The following is a 20,833-nucleotide window of genomic DNA, read 5'->3' as shown; positions in this document are numbered from 1 at the left end:
CCCTAATAGCTAGGGAAGTTGAGCATCTTTTCATGTGCCTTTTAGCCATTTGTATTTTCTATTCTGAGAAGTGTCTGTTCATGTCTTTTTCCCATTTTGTAATTGGGTTGTTTGTCTTTTTGTTGTTGAGTTTAACAATCTCTTTATATAGTCTGGATGCTAGACCCTTATCTTATATATCATTTCCAAATATTGACTCCCATGGTGTAGGCTATCTTTTTACTTTCCTTTTTTTCCTTTTTTTTTTTTTTTAACATGGGCAGGCACCGGGAATCAAACCCGGGTCCTCTGGCATGGCAGGCAAACGTTCTTGCCGCTGAGCCACTGTGGCCCGCCCTCTTTTTACTTTCTTGACAAAGTTCTTTGATGCACAAAAGTGTTTAATTTTAAGGAGTTCCCATTCATCTATTTCTTTCTTCAGAGCTCATGCTTTGGGTGTAAGATCTAGGAAACCACCTTCTAGTATAAGATTTGTAACACATTTCCCTACATTTTCTTCTAAAAGTTTTATGGTCTTAGATCTAACATTTAGGTCTTTGATCCATTATGAGTTAATTTTTGTATAGGGTGTGAGATATGGATCCTCTTTCATTCTTTTGCATGTGGATATCCAGTTCTCTAGGCACCATTCATTGAAGAGACTGTTCTGTCCCAGGTGAACTGGCTTGCCTGCCTTATCAAAGATCAATTGTCCATAGATGAGAGGGTCTATATCTAAACACTCTATTTGATTTCATTGGTCAGTATATCTATCTTTATGCAAGTACCACGCTGATTTGACTACTGTAGCTTCGTAATATGCCTTAAAGTCAGGTAGTGTGAGACCTCTGACTTCATTTTTCTTTCTCAGGATATTTTTAGCTATTTGGGGCACCCTGCCCTTCGAAATAAATTTGGTTATTGGTTTTCTGTTTCTGAAAAGTAAGTTTTGGGGATTTTACTTGGTATGGCATTAAATCTATAAATCGATTTAGGTAGAATTGACATCTTAACTTTATTTAGTCTTTGTATTAGTTAGGGTTCTCTAAAGAAACAGAATCAACAGGAAATATCCATAAATATAAAATTTATAAAAGTGACTCACATACCCATGGGAACGTTGAGTCCAAAATCCTAGGGCAGGTTGTGAAGCCGATGACTCCAGTGGAGGGTCTGGATGAACTCCACAGGAGAGGCTCACCAGCTGAAGCAGGAAGAGAGACTGTCTCTTTGAATCCTCCTTAAAAGGCTTCCAGTGATTAGATTAAGCATACTCATTGCAGAAGACACTCCCCTTGGCTGATTACAAGTGGAATCAGCTGTGGATGCAGGTGACATGATCATGATTTAATGCTATGAAATGTCCTCATAGAAATAGGCCAGCACTTGCCAGTCAGCCAAACAGGTACCACCACCTGGCCAAGTTGACACATGAACCTGACCATGACAGTCTTCTAATCCATGAACACAGTATGCCCTTCCATTTATTTAGGTCTTCTGTGATTTCTTTTAGCAATTTCTTGTAGTTTTCTTCATATAGGTCTTTTGTATCCTTAGTTAAATTTATTCCTAAATATTTTATTCTTTTGATTGCAATTGTAAATGGAATTTTTTTCTTGATTTCCCCCCTCAGATTGCTCACTACTAGTATATAGAAACAGTACAGATTTTTGAGTGTTGATCTTGTAACCTGCCACTTTGTTACGCTCATTTATTAGCTCTAGTAGTTTTGCTGTGGATTTTTCGGGGTTTTTCAACATATAGTATCATATCCATAGAGACATAATTAGACATTCCATCTGCTGCAAGTGCATAATCATTCATCAGGGTTCATAGACTGGAATCAGTAGGATATATCTTCCTTTATCATTTCCTTCATTGACCTACCTTTACCTTGGAGCCTGGGAAAAGGGAAGTCAGGAGCAGGTGGGGAAATATACAAACAAACCCCAGAAAATCTGATGTATCTTCCAACCTAGGACATTGGCTTTGACTTCAAAATTCAAAGGTATAGGTGAGGGGAATATTGATTTTTGTAATCTGGGAAAATACGGCCTTACCTCTGAGGTGCACATCTTTTCATCATTGCCTCAATATCCTAATTCCTAATAAAAGTCTTTTTAGTGATTTCATCCCCTGCTTTAGATATCCTTTTTTAAAGCTAACTTTTGAAATTCAAAGATAATTTTTCATAACTTCAGCATCTTGTCAGTCTTCCACACAGAACTTTAATTTGTAAATATTAAGACCAATTAACTAGTTGTATTACTCTCATCACTGTTACTATGCATGATTTTAGTTGCTGTTTCAAGATGGAAGATTTGTCAGAAATTTAAGACATGACTCCTTTTCTTTTGTGTGTTCTTTTTTTTTGGTTTTACATATTCAGGATCACAAACTCTGTACCATTGGCAGCAACTTGCTCAACCAAACCTGGGAACCATTCTTGATCCACGACCAGGTGTCATCACTAAAGGCTTTACCCAGTTGCCCAATGATACCATCTATCGCCTCTCAGATTTAGAAGAGGATGAAGAGGAGGGTATCACTTTTCAGGTTCAGGAGCCTCTTCAAGTGGAACAGAAACCTGCAATATCTAAGCCAGCAACAGGGATCTTGCTACCACCCATTACTTCAGCAGGTAGGCTGGTTGTACGTAAGAAGAGTGCTTTTTTGAATATGGCCTAGTAACCAGTAATCCTTTTCATTCTGACATACTATATAGCCAGCTGGCTGTGTCTGCTCAGATCTCGCTGGGGTGTATGCTCAGCCTTGGATAAGAGATAATGAAAATCTATAGCAGTTAATGACCTTTCTGATTGTCTATGCTTTGTCTTAGCCAACTTACATAAATAGCTTGGGGAACGAGATAATTGATTCAGTCAGTGGTTCTCAAATCTTTTAATCTGAAAATCTCTCTTAAAAATCATCAAGAATTCCAGAGAGCTTATCTAGGTGGATTATATTTATTGATATTTACCATATTTGAGATCAAAACTAAGAAAATATAAAAATATTTAACTCATTAAAAAATGTAATTACATGTTAACAAATGTTTTTTTTTTTAAAATAGCTGTGTTTTTAAAAAACAGATAAATGGTATGTTGTTTTAGTTTTTTGCAAATCTCTTTAATTTATGGTATAATAGAGGATAGCCTAGATTTTCATATCAGCTTCTAAAATCAGTCTATTGCAGTTTATTATTTTGGTCAAAGTATGTGAAGAAAATGCAGCCTCATACAGATAAATAGTTGGAAAAGGAAAGGTATTTTAATAGTAGATTTTCTTCATTACTACACCAGAACTCAGTAAGAGGTAGTTAGTTCCTTAAAGGTTCATAGCAGTGTGGAATCTTAGGCCCTATCAATGAACTTCTCATGCTCTGTTATATTAAAATCTATTAGTCTATCTTGCACTTTGAATGTAGAATCATACATTGGTCTTTTGGAAGATGCTGGTTCCCTGAGCTATAGAGATCTTCTGTTAACACATTTCATTATAAGACATTAAAATATATTCACTAATATCAACACCTGTCTCATCGGAAAAGGCTGTAAGCATTGGGAAGCTTTCAAGCTCTCAGTAGCAGATACAAGTTTTCCAAAATTCTGATTTTCACCTGAAAGTTTAAATTTTGTCATTGGCAACAAATACTTTGAGCTTTTTTTATTTTTTTGAAGGGATAGACTCACTTCTTATTTTCAAGAAAATGTCTGACACATACCTAAGTCTGAATAACCACAGTTTATTGTTTTTTCAAGTACAAATGGTGTTCTAGGGGGAAATTTCAACTCACCAAACGATTGCCCAAATGCTTTTGCTTTTTATACCAAGATATAGTGGTATGTAGCAGAGGTTTTTAATGGGTATTCCCCATTTCATCACATAGAATATAGAAAGATGCAAGTGTCAATTTTTTTTTTTTCATGTGGACAGGCACCGGGAACAAGTATCAAATTTTAATAAATTAATAATGATTATTACTTCATCAGTGATGTTTTTAAGTGAATCTGGTGGGGATTTTTTTTTAATGCCATGTGTAAGACAGCAAAGAATACTTAATGCAACTTAGTGCCATTGCTTTAATTTGTGCTGATGCCAGTAGTTTTACCTGCCTTTGGTTTTGCTCTATCAGTGTAAATGTCAATATTGTCAAAAAGGCAAAAAATGGAAAATTGGTTTTTTACTTTGCAGATTCCCAAGTCTGTGGTCCATACTTTGAGAACCACTAGATTGGATAGTTTGGCTAGATAGATTGGTTGACTAAATCTTGGCTCTTTTTTTTTAATGTATTATTTCAGAGTGTGTTTATCTCTCATTTCTAGGCTATTTTTATACCTTTTGATTTATGGTTTTAAGATATTGAAGGATTTGGCTATGTACTAACCAGTCAATATTAGTACAGTTTTTATGTATATTTCATTTCCACATTTGGACATTTTTCATACAAATGGTACTTGATAAATGCTGTATTATTAATAAATAATGATGAACTCTTTATATTACCAATCTTCTTTTTCAATTTTCCCTGAAAATCTCTACTGAAGTTGCAGCCTCAAACCCAGGAAAGTGTCTGTCGTGTACAAATTCAACATTCACATTCACCACCTGTAGGATATTGCATCCCTCTGACATCACTCAGGTCACCCCCAGGTAAGACAGGGCAATCTGAGGCTTCACTTCTTTCATCAACTATGTTTCCATGATTTCTTTAAAAAATTACCTTCATATTAATTCCCAGAATTTTAATAAATTGTCTTTAGAATATGTTTTGACATTATAGTTTCTCATTTGATCATTGTATCTCTGAAGTAAGCAATTCAAGTGAATATGTATTATGAAGATAAAGAAATAGGCAAAGAAAGTTAAGAGAAAGGGATAAAACTAGTGTGTACGTTGTTCCATGAAGTTGTGTGTATTTGCTAAGGTAAGCCATATGTTTGAGTCTTGACTTTCTACCGGCCAGCATGGAGGAAAATAAGATTCTGATTCATAATGTCGGTAAGATAAAAGCAAATCAAATTGGTTAGGGCAGCATTTGCTTGATATTCAATAAAACCTGTAGTGAACAGATATAGCTACAGTTTTCTACCTTGTTCTTATAGTGAACAAGAATGCAAGTTTTATAAAATTGTTTCCTGAGGAATTTCTCAGTACAGACTAATATTATCATAACTAATTGTGGGAAAGCATAGGCAATTCTGCACTAATGTAGGGATGGGTAGGTGGGAGACTGGGAATACCGTGTGTGAGAGATTCTTAGTTGGTTTGGTTTGACCAAGGAGTATTGAGTCACTCCTGTTCAAATTTTGCTTCTTCTAAACAAGTTGGCACTCTAGAAAGCTTATTAATCTTACACTTGCATTTTGTTCCAAATCTTTAAAAATTTTGATATCTTGATACACTGAATATTTTGTGTTAGTGAAAGTTCTATCTATTACATACTGATAACATTTTGTCCAAGGAGGAACAAGTGGCTGAAGTACCCTCTACATTCCATCACCACTTCTTTAGGTATATCATTTCTTATTTAGCTTTTTTTAAAAAAAAAAAACTAAACATAGAATAAAAAGAAATAGTCTAATAGCTGTCAAAGCTTTTAGTATTTTTAATTTCACAGAAACATATGTTCTAAGCAGGATTGAGAAAAATTTGTTCCATGTGTAACTTTACACTACTGTTGTTTGGAATTAGCATTATTTGAGAAAATAGAAATTTAAAAATTTGACACTTATTGTTTCTCAGTAATATAAAATTGAAAGATTAAAAAGAAATTGTTTTCTCCTTAAAGGAGCATCTTTTTTTATTAATTAAAAAATAAAACAACATACATAATCAGCAATTCACAATATCATCACTTAGTTGCATATTCATCATTTCTTAGAACATTTGCATTAATTCAGAAAAAGAAATAAAAAGGCAATAGGAAAAGAAATAAAATGAACACAGGAAAGAAAAAAAAAAAGATTATACCTACCATACCCCTTACCCCTTGCTTTCATTGATCACTAGCATTTCAAACTAAATTTATTTTAGCATTTGTTCCCCCTATTATTTATTTTTATTCTATATGTTCTACTCATTTGTTGACAAGGTAGATATAGGGAGCATCAGACACAAGGTTTTCACAATCACACAGTCACATTGTGACAGCTGTATCATTATTCAATCATCCTCAAGAAACATGGCTACTGGAACACAGCTCTACATTTTCAAGCAGTTCCCTCCAGCCTCTCCATTACATCTTGAATAATAAGATGATATCTACTTGATGCATAAGAATAACCTCCAGGATAACCTCTTGACTCTGTTTGGAATCTCTCAGCCATTGACACTTTGTCTCATTTCACTCTTCCCCCTTTGGTCAAGAAGGTTCTCTCAATCCCTTGATGTTAATTCTCAGCTCATTCTAGGGTTTTTCTCAGTCCCTTGATGCTGAGTCTCAGCTCATTCTAGGATCTCTGTCCCATGTTGCCAGGAAGGTCCACACCCCTGGGAGTCATGTCCCACATAGAGAGAAGGAGGGTGGTGAGTTTGCTTGTTGTTTTGGCTGGAGAGAGAGGCCACATCTGAGCAACAAAAGAGGCTCTCTTGGGGGTGGCTCTTAGGCATAATTTTAAGTAGGCTTGACCTATCCTTTGTGGGGTTAAGTTTCATATGAACAAACCCCAAGACTGGGGGTTCTGCCTATAGCTTTGGTTGTCCACACTGCTTGTGAGAATATCAAGAATTCAGCTTGGGGAAGTTGAATTTCTCCCCATTCTCACCACTTCCCGAAGGGGTCTTTGCAGATACTTTTCCACTCACTGATCGAATCACTCTGGGATTCATCAGGGCATCACTCTGGACAAACCAGCAAAATCTCATGTCCTACCTGAGATTCCAAGTACTTATGGCGTTCAATCAAACTACCTACATAAGTTATATTAGGAAATGCACTAGTCAAAATATAAATTTTGTAACAAATAAACATTTTTTGCTCACACAGAAGGTGACATTTTAAAATATTAATTACCATCTATTTTCAGTACCCTGCAATAATGACATTCCTTTGTTCTTCTTCATGCAAAAACATTTTTAAAGTTGTACCTTGTACATTTCACTATTATTATACACTCTAGGCATTCCTAGATTATACCATCTCAATCTTTAACATCTATCTTTCTTTCTGATTTCATTTATGTCCCCAGCCCTCCTCCCTCTATCATTCTCACATGCAGCTTCATTCAGTGTTTTAACATAATTACATTACAGTTAGGTAGTATTGTGCTGTCCATTTCTGAGTTTTTGTATCCAGTCCTGTTGCACAGTCTGTATCCCTTCAGCTCCAATTACCCAATATCTTACCCTATTTCTATCTCCTGATGGTCTCTGTTACCAACGACATATTCCAAGTTTATTCACTAATGTCAGTTCATATCAGTGAGACCATACAGTATTTGTCCTTTAGTTTTTGGCTAGTCTCACTCAGCATAATGTTCTCAAGGTCCATCCATGTTGTTACATACTTCATAAGTTTATTCTGTCTTAAAGCTGCATAATATTCCATTGTATGTATATACCACAGTTTGTTTAGCCACTCGTCTGTTGATGGACATTTTGGCTGTTTCCATCTCCTTGCAATTGTAAATAATGCTGCTATAAACATTGGTGTGCAAATGTCCATTTGTGTCTTTGCCCTTAAGTCCTCTGAGTAGATACCTAGCAATGGTATTGCTGGGTCATATGGCAATTCTATATTCAGCTTAAAGGAGCATCTTAGTTCTAATTATGAAAGATTGAATTGTCCAAAAAGTTGAAGAATTGTTTTCCCATCTGTTGTTTTCTCTTGGTAGAGTTCATTTTATGGAATGGCTATATTAATAGAAATTTGAAGATTAATTTCTTTAATCTTTAACGTGTCTTTGATTTCTGTTATAAAATTTGTTTTCCCAGACATTTTAGAGTTAAAAAAAATAAAGTTAAAATTAAAGTAATCTAAGAATGTAGCACCCTTTTTCAAATCCTACTGAAATATGTTTCAATAAGTTAATATATTAAATTATAAATTGCAAATAATGAACTAATCATTTTAAATACCATATCAAAATTTTCATTCCTTGCTCTATTCCACAGGGTACAGTTACTGACTTGGTATTGCTTTTTATTCTTAAACTGCTGCTTTCTTTTTCTTTTTCTTTTAAAGCTCTGGGTTCCCTTCATTATCCTGTGGAACTAGTAATAGTAACAGTGCTTCAGGCCCAGCTGTGAATTCTCCTGCCATGTCCTATAGACTCAGCATTGGTGAATCCATCACCAACCGACGAGATTCTACTATAACCTTCAGTAGCACCAGGAGCTTGGCCAAACTTCTGCAAGAGCGAGGAATCTCCGCCAAAGTGTACCACAGCCCCATTTCAGAGAAATCCCTCCTCTTGCCTCTCCCCAAGGCCCTGACTATTCCTTCCACTCCACCAAATTCACCGTCTCACTCTCCTTGCCCTTCTCCTTTGCCCTTTGAGTCTCGAGCACATCTCTCCGAAAATTTTTTGGCTTCCCGGCCAGCTGAGACATTGCTCCAGGAGATGTATGGCTTGAGACCTTCCCGAAACTCTCCTGATATTGGCCAGTTGAAGATGAATTTAGTGGAAAGGCTGAAGAGACTGGGGATAGCCAGAGTGGTTAAGGCTCCAGATGTGCAGGAAAATGGAAGGAGCCAAGAGGCAGAAATCAATCTTAAAAGACCAGACTCTACTGTTTACTTAAAATCAGGTAGCAGTTTACTAGCTGGGCTGAGGAGGAATCAGAGTCTTCCTGTCATGATGGGTAACTTTGGTACCCCAGTTTGCACATCCTCAGCCAAAATGAGTATCCTGAAGGAGGAATGAAGCTCAGCAATTACTGGCCTCTTATACAGATTAGCACATGAAGGATAGACACTCACTGATACATGTTGTCTGGTCTGACTTGACAGAAAATGAATGTTGCAGAAGGATTGTGAATGTGGAAAGGGTAAAGTAGAGGGATGGAAATGGAATTGAGATGAAGCCCCAGTAGACAAGGTCTGAAAATTGAAAGTGTATGTGAAAGGTCATGAGTGGAGACAGAAAAAGAAAAATTAAATACCCTCCTTCAATTGGGTTTTCTTATTTTGAAAAATAAGTGAATACAATATAAATTCGGTAATATTGAAATATACCAAAAATGCTGAACTTGTGAGCACATTTACTTTTACAGATAATGAGGAAGAACATAGGTTAGCAAGATGAAAGGAGAAAAGAAGCCGCTTTCACTGTTGCTTTAAGAAAGCAGTTTTAAAGGATTGGTAGGGTGAACTCAGTCTGTTATTAAGACATAGTGAGATAGCTTATATGTTTTCCCTGTTAATGTCTGGTTAAACTATCATCTATCAATGGTATGTTCACAACATTATCAAAACAAGAAATTTTACCTCTTTTAATAAGATCAGAATTCGTGACTCCCTTTTTCCTTTCAGTTTTCAGGCCTTTGAGCCACTGAAATCACAAATATCACCCAAATTCCTGTTGTGGTGGCAATTAATAGACATCTAGGTGTTCATTTTTTAAATTTGTATTTTTGTACAACACACCAAAAAAAAAAAAAAACATGGGTGGGGTGGGAGGGAATTAGTTAAGAAGGAAGATATGGGTGATTTGAAATGAAGGAAATTTTGTTTCCAGAATATTTTTTCCTGGAAAAGTCAGTGGCCAAGGAATACAAACACAATTGCATGTCTCTCAGATTTCCTTAGATGCTGAAAGGAGTTAAACCAGAAGTGCAATCAGTAGGAATTAGGGGATGTTATTTATTTATATATGTAAAAATCTTTTGTAAGGAAAGATCATAGCAACTAAACTTTTTCCGAAGTGTACTATGCATATTTTTAATGAAAAATGACATGTATTTGCACAAAAATTCTCAGGCACATTAAATTATTATAAACTAATGTAAAATCCAGGTGCCTGCTTTGAAATTGATATTGTGTGTTTGTGTTTTTAATGTAAAATAAAAATAAAATACATTTGTCTTGTCCTTGACATTTGTAGAATTAGCAAATGAACTCTTTAACAAGAGAGTAAAAGCTTTTGCTTTTTCTCTAGGGCTCCTTTTTCTTTTACAAACTGTGTGAAATGGTAAAGTGAGACTCTGGGATTAGGTTTCAGCAGTCAGCAATGGGACGCAAGGCTGCGAACTGAGAAGAACCAGATCTGTTCTATGAGTGTTGCTGGTCAGGATGCTCCTCCTCAAATGACAAGGCTTTGCCTCAGCAGGGCAATTCAGAAACCATACAGTCGGGATGGAGAGGAGGATGAGCGAGGGGGCTAGTGGGAGGCATATTTTGATCATTTTTTCTCCTTTGTCCTGACTTAATTGAAAAGCAATTTTCTGAGAATTCTTGACCAGTAGAGTCTGTTCCTGTGGTTCCTAGTGGTGCACCTGTTGCCAGGCCAGAGGAAGGAGCTTCCTCTTTCCTTAAAGCAGAGCTGTGTGCTCAAAGGGGTGGAAAAACCACCATTCACAGTGATACAAATGTGACTTTCCCATACTTTTTAGAATTCTTTGATAAAAAACATTTCTAAATAAATTTCCCAAAATCAAAAAGTGAGCATTTCCTCCCATCTTTTTCTCCTCTTTAATCACTCCTGCTGAGGTCAGCAGAGCGCACATGTGCATACTGAAAAAGGATTCTAGTGGGTCCAAACGTGACTATGTCTCCCCTTGAAAGTGGTAGACATTAAGCAGAAGACTTCCTGAAGTTTAAATGTCTAAAATATTTCATCTGACTATTTTAAAAGTAGCATTTGAGTTTCTACATCATAAAGTAACTCTGGGGTGCATACTTCAGCCAATTCTTAAAGCTTTTTTATTTATTCTCTAGGAAATTCATCTTTCTTTTGCCTCGACATTAACAGTTTCCAGAAAATATCAGAAAGTAGAAAAATGTAAGGCCAGAGAGTAGTACAAAGTGTCAAATTACCAGATTTATCTATATTATATAAATAGCTATAAATTAAGCTAGATTTTGGAGTGTTTGGTATTATTGAGTTATAATTAACATTTTTCTTTATAATTGATGCCTAAATGATTACTTCAAATCATTACTTTGGGGTAGGGGGATATATTAGCATCCAAATAAATACATCTGATTAAAGAGAGCAGACCTAGGTTGGTTTGTTTTTTTTACATGGGCAGGCACCGGGAATCGAACCCGGGTTCTTTGGCATGGCAGGCAAGCATTCTTGCCTGCTGAGCCTCCCAGACCTAGGTTTTTGAAAACTAGATTGATATTGATGTTCCACCAGAAAAACAGTAATTGAGTATTGGTGTATGCTTGTCTCTAGAAGTGAATCCTTATTTAAAAATTGAATTTTGCTTTTTTTAAATTTCCACCTAAAATCAATTTTGGTACAACCTTAGAATCAACTCTAACAGAATTGTCTGTAACATATAGTAAGAGAAAATAAAGTCTTTTCTGCAGTTTCTTCTTTGAATTATCTTTTATAGTTTGATGTATTGTTCACATTTTAGATGTGGTTTTTTTTTCTTTTTGTAATATCAATTGCATATATACTTTTCATGCCAGTATAGGGATCTTTTTTTTTCCCCTCAAGAAGTTTTTCAGTGGTTATACCTCAGGTATTTCTGAGTATCCTGTTATCTAGTATAAGGGATATCTTTGTGAGCTGAGAATTAAAAATTTTCCTGAATTATTTATGATCCCAAGTCATATGTAAATAGCCTTAAGCATAGGTCTTAGGGTGACCCTTGTTAAGGTAGTTTAAAAAAAAAAAGTGCTGTAGTCCTTGATTTGACATGAGAGTACAGGCTTTGGCAAAGGGAGGAAATGAGTTAGAAATCACTCACAGTATTTCTATAAAAGGTATCTTTTGCACAGTATTCATAGCTTGCTATTCTTTCTGACCATTCTAATACATGATTAGTACTTGGTAGTTACTATTACTGACTTTTGACATCTGGAACTAAGCCTCTTAGTGGTTGTTGGTCCACCTCCTTGATGTCAGATGCACGCAGACCTGTCCTCCACATGCAACACAATAACAACAAAATGTGCACTTAGTGACTGCATTGCAAGAGCACAGCCTCAAGGAGTGGGCAAAAGTGCCCTCTGCGTGGGGAAGCCAGGAGAACAATATTGTTTGATACTTGGACTCTGGACTTTGTCAAACAGCTTTTTGTATACCTATGATTGCTTTGTCAAATGTAAATCAGATAATAAATATGAATATCTTCTTAAATTTTCATTTGTCTCCCCTGTGTTTTTGTCCTAGTTCTTCATATATAAAAACAATACTGCACTCTTTCCTTTATGCTGTTTTAGGTATGAAAAATGGCCTCTGTTTGTCAATTCTAACACAAATACACACCAACAATTGACACAAGTAGACAACAGATCTTATACACTTTCCTAGTTACTGAAAAGTATTGAATAAAGCATCTATGTATACTTTAATGCTTCCTTTGCAGAGTAACAGCAACAAAAATAACATGTAAAGTCAATGGTATGCAGATCTTAAGTTTGAGAAGATTCAGAAAATGTGAGCAAGTTCTTAAAGTCCACAACTTACTAGTGATATCCTTGGCTATTTAGAATTTTTTTTTTAATTTAATATTTTTGGCCTCTGACAGAAAAGATCTGATTTTATTTTTGTCCACAATTGAATTGCTGTATTTTTTTTCTATATTTTAATTGATATATATTGTATTCACAAACCATGTAATCATCCAAAGTGTACAATGGTTCATCGTATCATAGCTGTACATTTATCATCACAATAGACTTTTTTCTTTTTTGTGAAAAAATAACATACAAAACAAATTTCAAAGCACATCGTAGCAATTAGTTGTAGAACAGATTTCAGATTTGCTATGGGTTACATTTCCACAATTTTAAGTTTTTCCTTCTAGCTGCTCCAAGACACTGGCGACTAAAAGAAATATCAATTTAATGATTCAGCAGTCATACTCATTTGTTAAATCCTATCTTATCTGATATAACTCCACCTTCTCCTTTGATATTTCTCCTAATCTTTAGGGATATTTGGGCTATGCCCATTCTAACTTTTTCATGTTGGAAAGGGCTGTCAATAATATGAGATGGGGGACAGAACTAGTTGATGTTCTGGAGAAGCTGGCCCCTCTTCATTTCAGAATTTATCTAGCCTAGGAACCCATCCGGAAGTTGTGAATTTCTGGAAAGTAATCATAGTGCATACAACCTTTCTAGACTCAGACTCTTAGATGTTCTTTAGAGTTGGCAGGAATGGTTTTGTTTGGGATTTGGCAAACCATGATAAATGGCAATATCTAGCTGAAGCTTGCCTAAGAGTAGCCTCTAGAATTACCTCTCAACTCTATTTGAACTGTCTCAGCCACTGATACCTTATTTTGTATTTGACAACTGCAGATCTTCTACTCTGAGGCTTAGATGTCACACAGGTACCCAAAGTTCCAGGGAAATAGCAGGTAATACATATATAGCACAGCCTCTCAAAATCTAGAAATAACAATTACATCTCTGGGCTAAATGTGACTGCTATAAGAGCTTACAATCTAGGCTCTAATTTTCTAATAAGTATTTTCTAAATGAAACCATACAATATTTGCTCTTTCGTTTCTGGCTTATTTTGCATCATATATGTCCCCCAGGTTCATTCACATCATTGCATGCCCAGCATCTTTGTGTTGTCTTTCACAAATGAGTATCAGTAGTTATGTTTAAGTCCAAAAACCTGATGAGTGTAAAGATTGTGGAGCTATGAGCATCCTTTTGACTCCCATCTCTGTTTACATTATATTAAGTTTGAGGTGTGCTTGTAGCAAGTTTTGTTTTTCTGTTTTCCATTAGTTTCAATGAAATAAGGTTAATAAAACAGTCAGATCCTAAGTAACAGAGATGCCCCTGTGTTCTTTAATGAGCTTACTTTTTGTGTGCTTTTAATACGCAGAGCCCTCTGGAGCCCAGGGTTCAGGGCAGTGACCCGTCTTCTCTGAGTCTTAGGGTGTGTGACAGGCTTTCGTATGATTCCTGTCACACCCTGGCTAGGGGCTCTTTAGGAACAGCTAAATGAGTCAGTGAGAGTTAGCAGAGCACCCGAAAGTAAGATCTTGAAAGACAAGAAATGATGAAAGGGAATTAAGTTGGAAATAATTATAAGATCTTAAGAGAAGAACACTGTCTTGTCTTTTCCACACTAGGGGGTATTCTTATAGAGCCCCCAATTGGACTGCCCAATGGAAAGTCTTTAAATGCTCAGTTGATCACATTTGCCACCCTTCTGAGGGCTGTAGCATCCCACAAAGTGGTGTCCAGTTCCCCATCCAATGTGCAGGCAATATACACAAAGTGTAGCATTATGTTGATATAATCAGGATCCTTAAGTTCCAGTTTCTTGCATTCATTTATTCAACTTATACTTTGTTGTACTGTGGGTATTCTGGCTACCTGCACCTCCATTCTAAATAGTAAATACTTGCATTACTTTAGGGGAGGATACTGAGAATGTTAGTAGCATCGATCTTCTCCCTCTATCTATGGAAAGACCCATTTGTGCAATAACAATCAAAGTTTCCCTAAATTCAGTCAGAGAAAAGAGCAGTTTATCCTTATCCCCTAAACCATTAATTCCCTTCCCTTTTACTATTTTGAAGCTGACAAAGTTGTTCTTGTGTCCAAAAAGAGAAAAGGAATATAAATTCTCATAGTAGTGGCAAATAGTGCTAAGCCTTGGTCAAACGAAGTGGCTTAAGTTGTCTTCAGCATCTGCTTCCTTTGTAACTTTAGTTTTAACCACTCCTCACTCAAGACCTAAATCCTGTGTGGTGGTTTTTTAATGAAGAAAAACTAAAGTATACAATTTCATACCATACACAGACTTGAATTAAATTCTTACCCAATCTTCAAATGGAAATGAATTTGACTCGATGTCTAGTAGAATCTATTGTTCTCTTCGTAATTTCTTTCCTTCCCTTTGAGATATTAAGGCCCATCTCCATCTAGTCTGGGGCTTTGGAGTTTGGCAACCATAAAGCCCCTTTGAGGTACATCTTCAGTCAACACACTGAGTTCACGTAACAGAAAGATGGGAAAAGTCCTGTTCTCTACTACCTCTGGACTTTGCATTTTGTAACGTTAATAAACTTTTTTTATCTAAGCCACTTTCGGTCAAGTAATGGCTAAACATATTTTAAATAAATCATGGCCCACACTTTGAACAACATTGTCTTAAATATTGAGTTCCTCAGGAATATGTTCTAGACCTTCTTACATGATACTCTCTCCCCATGTGATTTTCGCTTTAAGGATTATCTATTCTGATGACTTCTAAATCTGCTTCTAGCCCAGATTAATCTCTGGAGCTCCAGAAACATGTAACAACCCCCCTTCTGGACATATCCAAACAATCACCAAGTCCTATTGCTTTCTCTTCTCTCCATCCCCCCTCAGTTGAGGCACAATTTCTGCCCCCTCAGTTGAGGCACCATTGTGTCTCATTTGGACCCTGACTTCTCCTGTCTTGGCCCCTCCAATTGTTTCTCTGCATTGCAGCCAGAATGATCTAATAGATCTAATCAGGTCCCTTCCCTGATTGAAACCATTGCCTGAAAGTCCCCTTCAGGGAATGGTGAGAACGGGGGAAAATTCAACTTCCCCAAGTTGAATTCTTGATATTCTTACAAGCAGTGTGAACAATCAAAGCTATAGGCTGAGCCCCCAGTCTTGGGGTTTGTTCATATGAAACTTAACCCCCCAAAGGATAGGTCAAGCCTACTTAAAATTAGGCCTAACAGTCACCCCCAAGAGAGCCTCTTTTGTTGCTCAGATGTGGCCTCTCTCTCCAGCCAAAACAACAAGCAAACTCATCACCCTCTCCCTGTCTACGTGGGACATGACTCCCAGGGGTGTGGATCTTCCTGGCAACGTGGGACAGAAATCCTAGAATGAGCTGAGACTCAGCATCAAGGGATTGAGAAAACCCTCTCTACAAAAAGGGGGAAGAGTGAAATGAGACTAAGTGTCAATGGCTGAGAGACTCCAAACAGAGTCGAGAGGTTATCCTGCAGGTTATTCTTATGCATTAAGTAGATATCACCTTGTTAGTCAAGATGTAATGGAGAGGCTGGAGGGAACTGCCTGAAAATGTAGAGCTGGGTTCCAGTAGGCATGTTTCTTGAAGATGATTGTATAATGATATAGCTTTCACAATGTGACTGTGTGATTGTGAAAACCTTATGTCTGATCTCTCCTTTTATCTACCTTGTCAACAGATGAGTAGAACATATGGAATAAAAATAAATAATAGGGGGAACAAATGTTAAAATAAATTTAGTTTGAAATGCTAGTGACCAATGAAAGCGAGGCGTAAGGGGTATGGCATGTATAAATTTTTTTTTGTTTTCATTTTATTTCTTTTTCTGAATAGATGCAAATGTTCCAAGAAATTATCATGATGATGAATATGCAAATATGTGATGATATTGTGAATTACTGATTATATATGCAGAACGGAATGATCAAAATAGGAATGTTTGCATTTGCTTGGTGTTTTCTGGTATTTAAAAAAATAAAATAAGGTGTGTCTTCCCCCCTCCCCCAAAAAAACCCATTGCCTGATCAATCTATTGGACAAGAAGAGAAATCCCTGCAGTAAACCCGACTGCGTCTGGTGAGCCTCCAAAGTAAGATTCATTGTGTGTCTTTATTGGACTTATTTATTGTGTCTCCTCACTAGTCTCTAAGCTCTACTGATGACAGGAATGGAGCAACATCCCCCACAATTAACAGTGGTACCTGGCACATAGTAAACAATAGATGTGGAGCTGAATGAATGGAGTTTATAATGTTGTTTTATAAACTGCGGCTTATGACCCATCAGTTGTAATCCAATCAATTTAATAGATTACAAGCAACTTTAATTTAAAAAGAGAGAGAGAGAAAAAAGAGAATGGCAAGTAATAAAGGCATTCATTACTTTATAAAATGTTCTATTATAGAATGTATAAAATCTATTTCTTACAGTGAATTGCAGTAAAATAAAATGAAAGGCACAGGTCCATAATAAACCAGCTTTTTCTTTTTCCTCCTTTAGTGAGAAAAAGCAGCCTTATTTAGGGGAAAAAAAAAACTGAAACCCTTGACAACAGAAAAAAAACTACTACCCTCAGGAATTTATACTTTTACAGACTTCAAAGTCTCAAATTCAAGGAAGAAACTGCCTAGTTTAAAATTTTAGGTTTCTGTAAGCAAATGACAGAAGTATTTAAAATCTGCACAGATCTGTTGGCAACTATTGCCATAGATTGCTTAAGCCTAGGAGGGCTGTTTTAATTCGATTTCCTCGTAAAATACATTGAAAGTCTGTTTTGCTGCATGACCGATGATGAAAGAAGAAACCAGTACCAGTGGGTGTGAAGTCCTTGCTGTGGAGCGGGGTCAGTGATTTGGGCCTTAGAAAATGTCTTAACTGGCTGCTTCTTCAGCCCTCTCACTTGAAGAGCACAGTGCCCAGAGCCAATGAGGTGCTGCTGTTCTGTTTCCATAGCAATCAGATAAACAAACCTTTGCCTTCCGTCTCCCAAGGACAAACCACAGCTCAGGGCCCAAGTCAAGGGAGCTGGAGAGGCGACTTCCTCCTCTAGTTTAACTTTTCACTGCAATACTGAGAGACACAAACTGGATTGTGTTTAGAAGGGAAATTCACTTCTGTGTCAGTTCAGTCTTTTAATAGCTTTTAATTGGATTCCCTGCAAGGCTGTCTCTGCGCTGACTGTGGAATTTCTGCGTTAGCATTTCAATCGATTGTGTAATGACAGCTCAAGTCTTGAATTCTGGAACCTGTTGATTTGAACTAAAGTGAACCCTGACTTCGTGTCGATGGGGAAGAGTTTCTCTGTAACGGTGTAGTTTCTTTAAGACCATTAGCAGTCCAAGGTAAGCTCTTTGGAAAAGATGTCTTCAGCAATTTTTTTCTGCTGGTTATCAGTTCTAACCAGTGACCTCCGTGGAGCCTGCCCTGGCTCACTGGTGACTGTAGTTTCACCAATTGGCGCATTCAGCCCGCTGCGTCTCAGGTAAAATTATTAGAGAGAGATGCAGGAAAAGGAGAGGGAGAAAGAATTCTTAAAAAAAAAAATTTAAAAACACCTATATTCTTAGAGGCAATACATCAGACCACTGTGAATGTAGTAGATCCAGCTGCACTAGAAATATCTACTAAATAGACTGTTGTGTGAAGAAAAGCAAGGCATAGCATAATCTGAAAAGTATGCTGTCATTTGTGTTCATTTTAAGAAGTATATATAGACATGCATACATACATACCTGGATGGATAATCCAAAAACCTGTTAACAGTGGTTCCTTCCTGGGAGGGTACTGGAAGTCACAGGCTGATGTTTAGCTGCTATGCACAGTTCTTGAAATGACCACTCCCAAAGCCCCTCACATGTCCTCCCTGTCATCTTGGTTGCCCCAACTCCTCCCCCAGCACCCCCAAAGCACCTCATGATTAAGCAACTAAGGAGTTAATGTCTGCCATGGAGGTGGGAGAAAAGTCCTCCCAGACGCTGTTCCAGCCCCACAGTCCCCAAACCTAGTCTGACTGTTCTGTGGCTTTGTCTAGCTGGTTGTTAAATGTTTTTACTATCATCCCAATGGATATTTAGAGGGAGAGGCCTTACTTTTTAAGAGCAAAAGAGGTTAGCCACCAAAGCATTATTTGTTATAGGAGAAGAAAAAAAAAAAAAAACCAAATGTTCACCAGTAAGAAATGATTAAAAATATAAAATAAAGTACATTTATAGAATAGAAATCTACATAGCCATGATGATACAGAAACCATATGAAGTCTGAGGTTTACTTTAAAATAGACTGGTGTTGGAGGAGTGAAGTGGACTTGACCTATCCTTTGCGGGGTTAAGTTTCATATGAACAACCCCCAAGACTGGGGGCTCAGACTATAGCTTTGGTTATCCATACCGCTTGTGAGAATATCAAGAATTCAACTTGGGGAAGTTGAATTTCTCCCGGTTCTCACTATTCCCCGAAGGGGACTTTACAAATACTTTTCTGCTCACTGATCAAATCACTCTGGAATTCATCAGGGCATCACTCTGGACAAACCAACAAAATCTCATGTCCTACCCAAGGTTCCAAGTACTTATGGTATTCAATCAAGCTATCAACATAAGTTGATTAAACATGAGTTGCTAATTATTGAAGCCAGGTGACAGGTGAGTTCATTATACTTTTCTTTTCTGCTTTTGTTCATTTTTAAATTTATCCATAGTAAAGTCGAACAAATGATGTTACAGATCTATAATTGCTGACATTTTAAAAAGCTCATGACATATTGTAAAAAAGCATATCTAGGATATGAGTATGGTTTTCACTTATGGAAAGTTATATAAATCCTTAAGATTATTAATAATTATATTATTACAACTATTGTGTATAATTCGTTCTATAAAATTATATAAATATGTCTCTTTAGACTAGGGAGAACTCTAGAATATATCAATCAAAATATGTTCAGTGGTGTTAGTATTTTGGATAATTTTACTTTCTTATGCTTTCTATGATACAATTTTCTTTACAATGATCCTATTTCAGTTTAACACACACACAAACAACAATAAACCTACTTTCAAAAAAAAGGCAGAAATAAATAAATGAAATCAGAAAGATAGACATTAAAGATTGAAATGGTATAATCTAGGAATGCCTAGAGTGTATAATAATAGTAACTAAATGTACAAATTTTAAATATGTTTCTGCATGAGGAAGAACAAAGGAATGTCATTACTGAAGGGTGCTGAAAATAGATGATAATTAATATTTTAAAATTTCGACTTATGTATGAGACTAAAGCAAAAAATGTTTATTTGGTACAAAATTTATATTTTGACTAGTGCATTTCCTAATATAACTTATGTAGATAGCTTGATTGAACACCATAAGTACCTGGAACCTTGAATAGGATATGAGATTTTGTTGGTTTGTCCAGAGTGATGCCCCGATGAATTCCAGAGTGATTTGATCAGTGAGTGGAAAAATATTTGCAAAGCCCCCTTCAGGGAATGGGGAGAATGGGGAGAAATTCAACTTCCCCAAGTTGAATTCTTGATATTCTCACAAGCAGTGTGGACAACCAAAGCTATAGGCTGAGCCCCCAGTCTTGGGGGTTGTTCATATGAAACTTAACCCCACAAAGGATAGGTCAAGTCTACTTAAAATTTAGGCCTAAGAGTCACCCCCAAGAGAGCCTCTTTTGTTGCTCAGATGTGGCCTCTCTCTCCAGCCAACACAACAAGCAAACTCACCACCCTCCCCCTGTCTACATGGGACATGACTCCCATGGGTGTGGACCTTCCTGGCAACATGGGACAGAAATCCTAGAATGAGCTGAGACTCAGCATCAAGGGATTGAGAAAAACCCTAGAATGAGCTGAGACTCAGCATCAAGGGATTGAGAAAACCCTCTCTACGAAAAGGGGGAAGAGTGAAATGAGACAAAGTGTCAATGGCTGAGAGACTCCAAACAGAGTCGAGAGGTTACCCTGGAGGTTATTCTTATGCATTAAGTAGATATCACCTTGTTAGTCAAGATGTAATGGAGAGGCTGGAGGGAACTGCCTGAAAATGTAGAGCTGGGTTCCAGTAGGCATGTTTCTTGAAGATGACTGTATAATGATATAGCTTTCACAATGTGACTGTGTGATTGTGAAAACCTTGTGTCTGATTCTCCTTTTATCTACCTTGTCAACAGATGAGTAGAGCATATGGAATAAAAATAAATAATAGGGGGAACAAATGTTAAAATAAATTTAGTTTGAAAT

General features: G+C 36.7%; 2 protein-coding genes across 9 annotated transcripts in view; both read left to right on the top strand.

Annotated features, from left to right (window-relative positions):
• The window catches only part of TRAK2 (trafficking kinesin protein 2), a 67,568-nt gene extending 55,326 nt beyond the window's left edge, over window positions 1–12,242 (top strand). For all 4 annotated transcript variants that reach the window (XM_077154693.1, XM_077154696.1, XM_077154694.1 and 1 more), the window contains exons 14-16: window positions 2,369–2,620; window positions 4,527–4,632; window positions 8,165–12,242. In XM_077154693.1, coding sequence (XP_077010808.1) covers window positions 2,369–2,620; window positions 4,527–4,632; window positions 8,165–8,846 — 1,040 coding nt within the window. In that variant the 3' untranslated portion in view covers window positions 8,847–12,242. The remainder of the gene's footprint in view (window positions 1–2,368; window positions 2,621–4,526; window positions 4,633–8,164) is intronic.
• Window positions 12,243–17,420: 5,178 nt separating this feature from the next.
• The window catches only part of FLACC1 (flagellum associated containing coiled-coil domains 1), a 29,400-nt gene continuing 25,987 nt past the window's right edge, over window positions 17,421–20,833 (top strand). Inside the window, exon 1 of one of the 5 annotated variants that reach the window (XM_077154683.1) lies at window positions 17,421–17,929. The gene's annotated coding sequence lies outside the window, so the exon portion shown is untranslated. Of the gene's footprint in view, window positions 17,930–19,155; window positions 19,229–20,833 lie in introns of those variants that run through there. The other 4 variants (XM_077154682.1, XM_077154691.1, XM_077154689.1 and 1 more) reach the window with 4 other exon arrangements.

Source organism: Tamandua tetradactyla, chromosome 3 (assembly GCF_023851605.1).
Source record: "Tamandua tetradactyla isolate mTamTet1 chromosome 3, mTamTet1.pri, whole genome shotgun sequence".
Lineage (NCBI taxonomy): Eukaryota > Metazoa > Chordata > Mammalia > Pilosa > Myrmecophagidae > Tamandua > Tamandua tetradactyla.
This window is presented reverse-complemented; position numbering and strand designations above follow the sequence as displayed.